A 13359-nucleotide genomic window follows, 5' to 3' on the forward strand; every position below is an offset into this window, starting at 1 on the left:
CCAGATAATAAGCCCAATTGGGCTTTTGAGTGCATGCGTTAAAATAAGCCCTCCCCAAAAATATTGCAACACAGCAGCAGCTGTGCTCGCTGCCTCCTGCACCTCAAAAATAATAAGACCTCCCCCAAAATAAGGTCAAGTGCTTATTTTTGGGGTCAAAATAAAATAAGACCCTGTCTGTTTTACCTGGGAGGGCTAACAGATATTGACCAATTAAGTATATTTCCAATATAATTAAATATGTTATAATTTATGGACAACACTTTTTGAGAAGTATATTCCTATCAGGACTGCCTCAAGTGTAAATATCCATACTGCCATAGCAGTGAAAATGTAAGACAACTCTTTCATTATTTATTTAGATTAATATATAGGTGTTCCTTGGGTTATAAGGACAATTGGGACCGAGATTGTGGTCACTAAGAAATGAAACTATAAAGCAGGACATAATGTGATCTATATCACTTAGCAACAGAAATCCGGCCTTGGTTACTGTCATATCCCCAAGATGATGTCATTACGTCATTATTGACAGGCCATTAAGCGGGGGTGGAGGGGGTGGGTCACCAATAAGATGGGTGAGGCAGCGGGAGCCTTGGCACCATTTGCACGCGAGTTGGGAGAGGAGGTGCTGCTACAGTGCAGTGTGAACGCAAGGAGGCTGGGAAAAGGAGTCCATGGGTCACTGTGAGTGGAGGGAGGCTGGGAAAGGACTTGCTAGAGCAATATAAGAAGTCCTAACTTTTACAAAAGATTATAACAAATCCCCAAATAAACAAAAGCACTGAAGGAAGCCAGTAGTACACTGCAAATCAAAGCAGAGACCCTCAGCATCACATCTATTTTTAAGTAACATTTTTGGGCCACCCAAAGCTTCCATGGGGATATGTATGTGGCTGTGTGTGTGTGAGAGAGAGAGAGAGAGTGTGGAAGAGAGAGGGGGGAGGGGGGGGAGGGGCGGGGAGAGAGAGAGTGAGTGAGAGAGGGAGGGGGGAGAGAGGGGGAGAGTGAGAGTGAGAGTGCGAGGGAGGGAGGGAGGAGGAAGAGAGAGAGAGGGAGAGAGGGGGGGAGGGAGGGAGAGGGAGGGAGGGAGGGAGGGGGAGAGAGAGAGAAGCAGATCTGAAGAACTAATTGGCTTTGACCTGCATTGGGTAATACACCCACAGTATTTTTTTTTAAAGTTCAAATATGCTTCCAGCAAAAACCAACAGTCCGTTTCATATAAAGAGCGCTACTTGTATTACTTCCTGGGTTCCTCCTGCTGTACAAAATAAAAGCAATCAATTTTTTTACTCAAATCTTTTCCAATATGATTTGTGGGAACTGAATGATGAGCAAACCCAACCCCAGGCTAATTCGATCGGAACGGCCTTAAATTTACTTTGCAGAGATCCTCCAAGGCAGGTTTGGATGATGCCCAAGAAAAACACAAGAAAGAAAAGGGATGTGTACCATTCCGAGTGTAGGCAATATTATTCCAAGGAAATCATTTCCCATGCCATACTCAGTACTATAAAAGGCAATAAGATATTCTTGTTGGAATGAAGGAGCACCAATTCTGCATAGTATTAAAGACTCCCAGCAGCCACTATGTAAGTATTTATTGTGGTACAAACACACATACACACATGATAAATAATAACTTTTGTTAACAAAGATCTGGATGATAAATGACACTCTTGTATTAAAAACAAAGAAAGAAGCCACTTTTCCATTGCAAAAAAACAGCCCAAGGATTGAAATGTATACATTATAAAGCTATCTTTGTACTGTATATTGGGGGGGGGGGGAAGCCCCACAAATCAACATTCTCAATTTTAAAAAATGGCACAATCTTGGAATAGTTTTCATGATAACTTTAATTAAATATTTATTTAAATGTATATGGCCAGCCTCTTAACATGAAATTCTGCAATTATCAATTAAAAATAAGAGCAATCTAAAAATTTAAAAATAGTGTCCCAAACCTGGAGTGACAATACAACACCAAACCATGGACGGGCTCACCCAACGATGTCTGGTACAAAAACCAGGTTTTCAGTGTCTTTCAAACATTGCAGTAGTTAGAAAAATTCTTATCTATGGCAATAGGCAAAGACGATTCGGAATAAAATAACATCATTATGCAACCTCATCAAATGTTTCCTATAATAATTTGAAATAATAAGAGCCACGTACAACATGTACCTGTCTGGGAAGAAATAAAAGCACATTTTTGCCCTTGAACTGGCTTCAGTCTCACTTTATCTCCTGCCCAGTTCTGATACAATAATGGTGATCCATCTGTCCATCTGCAAACAAAATTTAGATTGCATTTAATTATAAGAAATGGCTTTTGAAGTTAGGATCACGTGATGCAAGCACTCTGCTAGAGCTAAATTTCAGATCCCTTTGCTGCTTTTCTGACAGGAAAACCAGATCAGATATGTGACCACTGTCCTGAGTTCGACTCTGGATGACCTGGCACATGGCTGTCATGCAGGTGATGAACTGCCTAAGCAGGGGGTTGGACTAGAAGACCTCCAAGGTCCCTTCCAACTCTGTTGTTCTGCTCCTGTTTCTATTCTATTCTATTCTATTCTATTCTATGCTATGCTATGCTATGCTACGCTATTCACTCCTAAGCTACATCAGACATCGCTCCCAAAGGAAAGTAGGTTGAAATCCTCCAAGACCATAGATCCTTCCCATTTGGGGAAGAATTTATCTAATCTGTATTTCTCATTCCTAAATACACCTGAAACAGAATTAAAAACTATTTTCCCTAAGTGTTAAGTGCTAAGTAGTTTGCTATTGAAAACAATAGATAAATATGTACATTTTAGGTGAAGTAGTGAACAAATCAATCAGTTGGGAAAAGTACTTTAAAAATGTATTGCAGTGAAAAAAGTGATTGTAAAACTAGAGAAAAATGAGTACAAATACATTGAGAATTGTCATTTTTTAAAAACTACCATACTTATATAAAGCAAGTTAAAACAAATTTAAAACATTTCAGAAACTGAGATCCACTCATTTGTAGTGCCTGGATAGGAGATTTTCTGAAAGAATATTATATATTCCATTTAGTACAGGAAATGCATAAATACAATAAATATTTAGCAACAGCAATTCTTTATTTGGGGTTTTTCATTAATAGTACATTTAGCATTAATGACTGACTATTTTATCAGGACTGCAACAATGTACGCAGTTCTTGAAGAGTAAGCACCGCTATGTGTTATGGGATTTAAATCTTTGTGCACTCGAAAAGGATAAGTAAGTGAATGAATCAGGGGAATCAGAGCAATCATGATTACTATTTACAAATTCCATTGCAGTATATTTTATCTATAGTATTGTTAACTTTTCTGAACCTGAATCTCACATCTATTTCTATACATTTAAAGATATATAAATGGAAGAACACTGAGAAATCTGATTTAGAACTCTTACTTTTTCCAGAAAGAAAGGGTACGAAAAATATGCCAGCTTCTATATTATCAATACAGATGTATAGGATATAGTTGCAATTGGGTCCAGGTTTGCTGCTTTTATATTAAAATGAGAAGTAATTTCTAAGACAGTACAGAGAAAATAAAATGTATATGGCAATCTTACCGAAATTCTTCACTGGGTAATTCTGAACGCAATGCAATCCACCAATTGCTACTTTTTTTTGAAATCTGTAAAATATTTACATTGAAGAAATATTATGTAGATTTATTATTTGGCATGTATCCTTTGACTGGTTCGTGTGCTATGTATGCTGATTAATGTTTAGACAAGAATGATAAAAATAATTGAAAGACAACAAAAAATTATAAATTACTGACATCAAAATATGTATATCCACTCAGATATCTATTCCACTGAGTTCAGTGTTTGCTAGCTGCTGAAAGTCCTTGAGGAATGGGGCAGATTATAAATAACATTAAGTAACTAAATAGAAGAAATAACATAATTAATAGTTCTTACTCTATAATGATTACTTGGAAGTAATTTATAAGTACACAATAATACCCAGAATTGCAAAAATTACTACATGTCACAGGGAATTGAAACTAAGTTAAATTACCTAAAAACAATGAGGCAGTTATCTTCAGATAAACATGGTTTACTGCAAGAAACAATATCTAATACTTTACTCATTTTGAAATGTATATCCCACCAAATATATTTGAAAGGCATTATTGCCATAATGATTTTGCTGATCTGAATTAAACCAACAAAAAGCAATAATAATAATAATACAATAATAAAATCATACAGTGTAACTTAGACTTAGAATAACTTCATTGTCACTTTGAATGTAAACTAGTCTCTGAAGGGAGGTGTGGGAGGAGTCACATGTGGGTATTAACACGGCCCATTTGCCCGGAGACTGAGGTAAATTTGAAGCCACTCCCTCTGCTTCCTCCTCGTAACTCCCCAGATTAACCTGTCTTCGGCCCAGAAGTAGTAACTTTTTGACTCCCCACTTGGTCTTAGAGGTTTTTGTTCCTTGTATCTTGTCTTGTTCCTTTCCATCTGTAATTCCTCCCACCTTTCTCCTAGCATCTCTGTGTTGTCTAAATTTCTGTTTTTTACCTGCACAAGCCGGACTTGTTGCATACAGGGAGCCCCCGAACCGCTGGACAGTTAAAGGGGAGGCTCCAAGCCGCGCGCCGGAGAGTGCAGTACTGCACTACCCCTAATTCCATCTGTAGGGGTCACGGATCAGCTCTAGAGGCTACGGAACGAGCAGCTCGATTGGAGCTGGCTTGGCATCGGACCACGTGGTCGGCGGTTGCCATTTTGGAAAGAGGCGGCCATCTTGAGATGCACATGAAGGGGCGCAAGGATCGGTGCACTCGTTTCCAGTTGACGCTGGCGTCCAGAAGCACCGCCAGGAAGGAGGAAGCCTCTCTTCGGGCCTGTGCTCCGCCAGTAATCTGGGGAGGGCCCTTCGATCGGCGGTGGGCTGGCTTATTCAGGCTGCGGATTGGCGGCGAGGCTGTGGGTCACGCAAGTCTGAAGGAGCTCTGGACCCTGCGCAGGAGCCGAGCCAGTTGAAATAGAGAGGAGGTGGGAAGGCAACATCCGTAAGTAAAAGCGATGGCAGAGGCTGCGAGAAGTGGGGAGGCGGCTGCTCCTTGATCACCAGGGGGTTTGGATCCAGGACAGGAGACCATCCGGGGGACAGCCCCTGTATTGAGGGGGAGGCCCACATCTAAGAAGGCCACCTCTAAATCCGCTAGGAAGAGAGCTCCTAGCAAAGAGCCGTGCATTACCAGTGACAGGCAGAAGGCTTAGGGAGGAGGTCAGTTCTTCCCCATTCAGGTTACGTTCTCCTCTTCGACCATTACCCCTACCAGAGGTCTGACTGGGCTCCCCAGAATCTCCACATAGCTTGGAGAGGGAGGTTAGCCCACTATCCCCGCCTCTGTCTCCAGCCCAGTTTTCAGGACATCGCAGAGACCCCTTTGGCCGCAGGGCAAGGGCTTCTTCCAGGCCACGCTTGGCTCCTCAGTCTGCTGAGCCTCCCAGCCTCTCTCATGCTTATCCAGAGCTTTCTGAGGATTTTCAAAATGTGATTGCCCGTGCCATTGCTCAGGGAATCTCATCGGGCATGCGGCATCAATTTCAAGCCTCTAGAAGAAAGTCTTCTCATGGAACTCCACGAGGTCATCCAGACCAGCCCCAATCTTCTGCAGCTAGAGAGCGCAGATCGGATTCCCCTTCTACAGCTAGTGAAGGGTCTGGTTTAGAGGAAGAGGGGCAGAAGGATGTAGCCTTCTCTGAGGACGAAGATTCCCAGGTTCCAGAGACCCTTCCTATTGCTGGCCTGTTTCCTCCTGCCTTATTTGGTTCCCTGCTTCGCAAGGCCAGGGCTACTGCATATCTGGATTCCACTCCAGCTCCCCCTCAAGCCGCTATGGCTTCTACCTCCAGTGGGGGGGACCAAGAAGGACCCCTTTTATAAACCACAAGTTGAAAAGAAAGAGATTTCTACACCTGATTTTTTTATGGAGGTGCTCAAAACTCAGTGGGCAAAACCTGGCACGTTTCCCACCCCAGGCAGTAATGATCGCAGGTTTTATAATCTTAATGCAGCTTTTACTCAAGCACTGTAGGTTCCATCCATAGATGTCCCAGTGGCTGGCCTGGCTTCCGCTTCTGCGGTGGTTACCAGTGATATTTCTAACTGTCTCAAAGCAGAAGAAGGCGGAAATGGTCCTGCACAAGACTTTTCAGGCCGTAACGTGGGCGATCAGGGCGGCGGCTTCTTCTTCTTTTTTTAACAGATCCACTCTGCTTTGACTGGAGCAGCTTCGCGATAGAACCCCCGCTTCCAATGTGCGGCTACTGCAGGACATCAAGAAACTGATGGTGCCCACTCAGTTTTCGGCCGACACCATGCTGGATGCGGTCAAGTATTCATCCAGGGCCCTATCTTCTTCAGTGGCTTCCAGGTGCCTCCTTTGGCTGCGCAACTGGCAAGCAGAATCTCGGGCAAAGTGGCACTTGGCAGGGGCGGAATACACGGGAGAAAAGCTGTTTGGTGCATCCCTTGACCCTATCCTGATCGAGGATAAGAATAAGCGCAAGGTCTTCCCCTCCATGATTAAGCGCTCCGACCAACACCCAGCGCCCTACCCCAGGAGGCCCTCATACCGACCCCCGGAACAGGACTTCCAACAGCCGAGGTACTCTGCACCCAGATATCCCAGGCAGGGGGATAGGAATTTTTCTAGGGACAGATACAGGTACCAACAGCCCAGTAGATGTCCCTAATGGGTGGGGGGTGGCCATCCCTTCCGCAGAAACAAGTGATTCAGGGTCGGATCACCCAATGCAGCCGCCTTACCTTGTTTGCGGATCGCTGGAAGCACATGACTACTGATGCATGGGTTCTTCACACAGTTGAGTTTGGGTTACAGTTAGAGTTTCGTTCCCATCCCCCAAATAGGTTCTGTCTCTTCCTCCAAGAATCCGGCAAAACGTTCCCTTATGCGCAAGGCCATTCAGCATTTGCTTGACATCAGGGCAGTGGAATTAATTCCAGAAGCAGAGAAGGGTTTAGGGTTTTATTCCAACCTGTTTATGGTTCCTAAGAGTTCAGGAGGGTGGAGAGCCATCCTAGATTTAAAAGTTGAATTCCAGACTGGTTTACCGAAAGTTTAAGATGGCCTCTCTCAAATCCATTTTGGAGGGCATCAGACAGGGTGACTTTTTAGCCTCCATCGATCTCACGGAAACCTATCTTCATATTATGATCGCCCCGGACCATCGTAAATTCCTCAGATTCGCCTATGGTGGAGTGCATTACCAATACAGGGCCCTCCCATTTGGTTTGGCATCTGCCCCTAGAACCTTCACCAAGGTGTTAGCCATAGCTGCAGGCCATCTTAGGTCCTTCCCTGTCTGGCTACATTGTTACCTTGATGATATTCTTGTGCTGGCCAGTTCAGCAGACCAGGCTAAGAGGGATTTGAATCTCAAAATTAACACCCTGCACTCCCTGGGGTTCTCGATTAATCTCGATAAGAGCCATCTAGCCCCTACCACTAGGCTCCAACATTTAGAGACCATCATTGACTCGGTGGCGTGTGAGGTGTTTTTGTCACAGGAGCGTAGGGACAGTATTTTGGAGTTGATCCGGGAGATACGCAAGACACATTCTGTTCCCATAGTCCTTCTCTCCAGGCTCCTGGGCAAGTTCATCTCCTGCATCAGGATAGTGCCTTGGGCTCGCCTTCATGCCAGAGAACTACAGTGGTTCCTGCTGCCGCACCAGAGAGACGGGATGTGCGATGCCATCTTCAAGGTTTTGGTCCCATCCCAGATGTTTCTCTCCTTCCATTGGTGGACGTCCTCAGCTCTGGCCAAGGGCTCCCTCTTCAGAGAGCCAGGTAGGTTGGTCCTGACCACAGACGTGAGTCTGTTCGGCTGGGGGGCACACCTGCAGTCCCAGATAGCGCAGGGCAGGTGGATGCCTATTTTTTTATTTTTTTATTTTTTATTTATTTCTTGGATTTCTAAACCGCCCCCTCTCCCAAAAAGGGACTCGGGGCGGTGTACAGTCAAATAAAATGCAAATAAAATACAATAATATAAAACAATTAAATACTAAACATTTGGATGGAGGAGATAAGACTGTACAAGAAATAAATATACTATAGAAACCCTAAAAAACATCCCCAATTAAAATACCCAAACCCAATTAAAATATATCCCCGGGAGACAAAACTAAGAGAGTGCCAGGCCAGCTGATTGAAACAGGTGAGTCTTTAATTTTTGACGGAAGGAGCGGAGGTCGGTGGTAGTTCGGATGTCGGGGGGGGGGTCATTCCAGAGGGTTGGGCCCATCACAGAGAAGGACCTACTCCTAGGTGTCGCCCGCTGGCATTGCCTAGCGGATGGCACCAGGAGGAGTCCCTCCCTGTGTGAGCGGATTGGTCGTAGGGACGTGTGTGGTAGGATGCGATCCTGCAGATAACTAGGTCCTATGCCATGGAGCGCTTTAAAGATGGTAATCAATACCTTGAAACGCACCCGAAAGGCCACAGGTAGCCAGTGCAGCTCGCGCAGGAGGGGTGTTACGTGGGAGTATCGTGTACTCCCCATGATAACCCACGCGGCTGCGTTCTGAACTAGCTGTAGTCTCCGGATGCGTCCCAAGGGAAGCCCCATGTAGAGGGCATTGCAGTAGTCCAGGCGAGACGTCACCAGCGCATGAGTGACTGTGCGCAGGGCACTCTGGTCCAGTAGGGGGTGCAATTGGCGCACCAGGCGAACCTGGTGGAACGCCCCCCTTGCCACGGCTGCCACATGGTCCTCCATTGACAGCCGGGCATCAAGGAGGACGCCCAAATTGCGCGCCCGTTCCACAGGGGACAGTTGTTCGCCCCCTATGGCCAGCGATGGTGTCAGCTGGCTGAACCGAGGTGCGGGCATCCACAGCCACTCGGTCTTGGAGGGGTTGAGTTTGAGTCTGTTGTCCCCCATCCAAACCCCGACGGCTTCCAAACACCGGGACATCACTTCGGCAGCCTCGTTGGGGTGGTTTGGGGTTGAAATGTACAGCTGAGTGTCATCAGCGTACAGGTGCTACTCAACCCCAAAACCACGGATGATCTCACCCAGCGGCTTCACATATGCGTTGAACAGGAGAGGCGAGAGGACCGACCCCTGTGGCACCCCACAAGTGAGTGGCCTCAGGGACGACCTCTGCCCCCCTGTCAACACACATTGCTTCCGGTCGGAGAGGTAGGAGCCGAACCACCGCAAAACGGTGCCTCCAACTCCCATCCCCTCCAACCGGCGCAATAGGATACCATGGTCGATGGTATCAAAAGCCGCCGAGAGGTCTAATAGGACCAGGATAGAGGAACAACCCCTATCTCTGGCCCTCCAGAGATCATCGACCAACGCGACCAAGGCTGTCTCTGTGCTGTGCCCGGGTCAGAAGCCGGACTGGCGTGGGTCTAGATCAGTGTTTCTCAAAGTGGTCCGTACCACCCCCTTGGGGGGCGTTAAAGAAGTGCAAGGGGGCGGTAGGAAGTTCCGCCTTACATGGGGGCGTTGAACGTACAGAAGGGGGCATTGAACAAATTCTATTTATTACTTGTTCTGTGACTAGGCGGACTCACACAGCAGTCATTGCGCGCGGCACGCGGGCAAACTTGCAACACCGATCGTTGCTGTTGGAAACATGGCTTTCATACGAGCGAATGTGCACTTCCTTTGTCAGTCTTGGGTCTAACATTGCGTCCCCAGTAGCGCAAGGAATAAAAAATTCAATAAAATCCCATAGAATGCTGATCAAATTTCTATGATATCCTATTCAAATTTCTATGGCTGTGCTACTGGGGGTCTAGTGTTTGCCGTGCGCAGTGACTGCTGTGTGAGTCAGCCTCCTTTCACTGCGCCAGGAATGGAGGCTTCCCCAGTAGCACAAGGAATAGAAATTTCAATAGAATCTCATAGAAAGGTGATCAAATTTCTACGGTATTCTATTTAAATTTCTATGGCTGTGCTGTTGGGGTTGCTGGGTCTTCTTCCTTAGAGTTTAGGCGTCCTTGGCACATCTGACGAGCGAAAATGCCAGTTTCGGATAAAAAGGGGAGATTTGAGACTACTTCTAAGCAACATCGATCCTAGAGTGAGTGAATTGGTTGCGAAACATCAGTGTCATCCATCTCATTAAAAGTTCTGAATAAAAGTTGAGTTTATCAAACATTGTTCTGCACCATTAAAATTCATTTACATGTAATACATTTTGCAATTTAATACATTTTGTATATTATACAATTAAATAATCTTTAGGGGGCGGTGGCAAATCAAATTGTGTCTTAAGGGGGCGATGGTTAAAAAAAGTTTGAGAAACACTGGTCTAGATAGTCGGATTCGTCCAGGTGTCGTGGAAACTGCTGCGCCACCACATTCTCAACAACCTTAGCCAAGAAGGGGAGGTTGGAGACTGGACGGTAATTAGCTAGCTCCATTGGGTCGAGCGAAGGTCTCTTGAGCAAGGGTCTCACCACCGCCTCTTTCAAGGCGGTTGGTAAGTATCCCTCACCCAATGAGGCGTTCACCAGGCCCAGAAGCCAGCCTCGTGTCACCTCCCAGGCTGCCAGTACCAGCCAGGAGGGACACGGGTCCATTGAACATGTGGTGGGCCGCAGCCGTCCACGCAACCTGTCCAAATCCTCGGGGGCAACAGAGTCAAACTCCTCCCAGAATGGTCTCTCAAGACTCGCTGTTGATGGCTCGTCTGGTCCACTGACGGAGGTCCATCCGCTCCGGATCTGATCAATTTTGTCCTGAAGATATTCCCCAAACTCCTCTGCTCTTCCCTGTAAGGGTGTCTCCCGCGTCCCCTGCGATAAAAGGGAGCGGGTCACCCGAAACAGGGCGGCAGGGCGGTTATCCGCGGACGCAATAAGGGCGGCACAGTGCCTACGCTTGGCCGCTCTTATTGCCACAAGGTAAGTCCGCAAATAGGCTCTTACATGTGTTCGGTCAGATTCGGAGCGTGAGGACCTCCACCTGCTCTCTAGACGTCTCCTGTGGCGCTTCATCACCCTTAGCTCCTCAGTAAACCGAGGAGCCCGGGTGGGTCGATGCCGCAGGAGAGGTCGCAAAGGCGCAACCCGGTCCAAGGCCCCAGTCGTCGCCCTATTCCAGGCAGTCACTAGGTCCTCGGAGCGGGAGCGGGACAGGGCTACAGGTATTGGCCCAAGCTCCGTCTGGAATCTGTCCGATTCCATCAGGTGCCTGGGGCGGTACCAGCTTGTAGAGTCTGGTTCTGCCTCCTCGCGGTGGGGGATAGCGCCAGGGAAGTCCAGCCAGAGGGATGAGTGATCTGACCATGACAGGGGCGTGATGACTAAGTCCCCTATTCCTAGATCACTCGTCCACTGTTCAGATACAAAAATGAGGTCCAGTGTGTGGCCCCCTTCGTGAGTGGGGCCCTGAACTAATTGGGTCAGGTCCATGGCCGTCATGGAGGCCATGAACTCCCGAGCCACCTCGGAAGCCGCTCCCGTCAACGGCAAGTTGAAGTCCCCCATGACCAAAAGTCTGGGAGTCTCAACTGCCGTCGCTGAGATTAGCTCGAGGAGCTCGGGCAGGGCTGCTGATGCATAGCGAGGAGCCAAGTATACAATCAGCAAGCCCCACTGCCTCCCTGGGCCCCAGTTCACACCAAGGGACTCACACCCGGGTATCTGAGGGACAGTGAACTCCCTCGGCTCTAAACATTCCCGAATAACCACCGCCACCCCACCACCCTTACCCAGGGCCCGGGGCTGATGGAATGCCCGGAAACCTGGTGGGCACATTTCCACGAGGGGTAAACCACCCTTGTGGCCCACCCAGGTCTCCGTTATCCCTGCAAGGTCTAGCTCCCCCTCTGAGATCAACTCATTAATGAGGGGGGCCTTGTTGGTAACAGACCTTGCATTGCAGAGCATCAGCCGCAGGCCCTGGCTCTGTAGTTCCTGTCCACCTAGACTGCAGGGGTTGGTACAAACGACCGGGCGTAACCAGCAGCCACGGTCTCCCAACCGACCTTGGGATCTTATCCTGTCCTCGCATCCCCTCCTCCCTACGACCGTTGTAATAGGACAACCCTCTGCTCGAGTGACCTTTGTTTTTCCCCCCTCCACCGCATCCCCGTCCTTCCTGGACTCACCTGTTTGTCTGGCACTGGCTCTCCTCCCGGTCTGATTGGCCCTCCCCCCCACCCTGGAACCCCCTAAAAAAGATAAAAAACATTTTACTAAAAATCCCCTTAACTTCCGGTTCCTGCACCTCTCGGGGTCCAAGAACCCGTCCTCGAGGCGGGCCCTTGAAAGAGCCAAGGGCCAAACCTGCGAGAGAGGGGCCTCCCGCAGGCGGAGCAAGTCTAACCTCGAATAAGTTATTGTCAAAATTCCAGTGGGGGTTAAGGTGCTGTAGATGGTAAAAATAAGTCAGTATGGGGGGGGGGTAAAAGGCATTAGTCCCATAAGTCAATGTGGGGGGGGGGTAAGAGGCATTGTCCTGGATCATTCTTCAGTAAAGAGTAGGGGGGGGAGAGCAGATGTCCAGATGATAGGGTTAGACGGATGTGGTGAAGATGGTAAAGATGGTAGAGAAAATGGGTGATAGCCCTAGCTGATAAATAGTAAAATAGTAAAATAGATGATAACCCTCGATGGTCTTAGATGGTCCTAGGTGGGCATAAGCTCAGGAACAAAGATTCAGGGTCCTTGGTGGGTGGGTGGGGGCAGTCTTGGCCCAGGTATCCAGGTAACCATGATCCCAGGCAACCTTCCAGCCTCTCCATGGTCATAGGCCAAGTCCATGGCCCTAGGCCAGATCTTCCAGAGGCCTCAGATGATCCGGGCCCCCCCAGCCACCATAGCCACCATCATCATATCCCACTCTGTCCTGGCTCCCACCTGAAGGGTCCAATAATCCAGGCTATCACCCAGCGCTCACCCAGCGTTCCGATATTCCTGGCGTTGGTCTTCCGGCGTCTTCTAACAACACCGGCCTACAGGAGTCACCGGGAGCCGCCAGAGGATGATGAGAAGCCTTAGCAAAAAAGCCTCGGCAAGGCCCTTGGCAGAGGCATCTTTGCATGCAGCCGCTGCTATCTCCATTCCGCCTGGCCTCCGGTCTTCTTTCGGCCTTTCCTAGTCGGCTGCCTCGCCTCTTTACCGGCCGCTCTGTCGCTCCACTTGTCTCCCTCTGCCAGCGCGCACGCACCAGACGCCAAAACGCCGAACGCTGTTGTGCCGCCGCCATTCCTCGCCTGCTCGCACTCCCCGGCCTCTTCCAGCCTTTTCGCCGATCTTCTATGACCTCCCCTCGATCACCGTGACCACCCTGGCGGACCAAAATAGG

At 48.2% G+C, this 13359-nt stretch overlaps 1 protein-coding gene across 1 annotated transcript in view; it reads right to left on the minus strand.

The window, feature by feature from the left end:
• Positions 1 to 13359, minus strand: part of PLA2R1 (phospholipase A2 receptor 1) — a 104882-nt gene that overhangs the window by 23840 nt on the left and 67683 nt on the right. Inside the window, exons 18-19 of the mRNA XM_081938127.1 lie at positions 3601 to 3665; positions 2188 to 2291 (exon numbers count right to left, since the gene is read on the minus strand). Of these exons, the coding sequence (XP_081794253.1) occupies positions 2188 to 2291; positions 3601 to 3665 (169 nt within the window). The remainder of the gene's footprint in view (positions 1 to 2187; positions 2292 to 3600; positions 3666 to 13359) is intronic.

This window comes from Natrix helvetica, assembly GCF_964273705.1.
Source record: "Natrix helvetica genome assembly, chromosome: 1".
NCBI lineage: Eukaryota > Metazoa > Chordata > Lepidosauria > Squamata > Natricidae > Natrix > Natrix helvetica.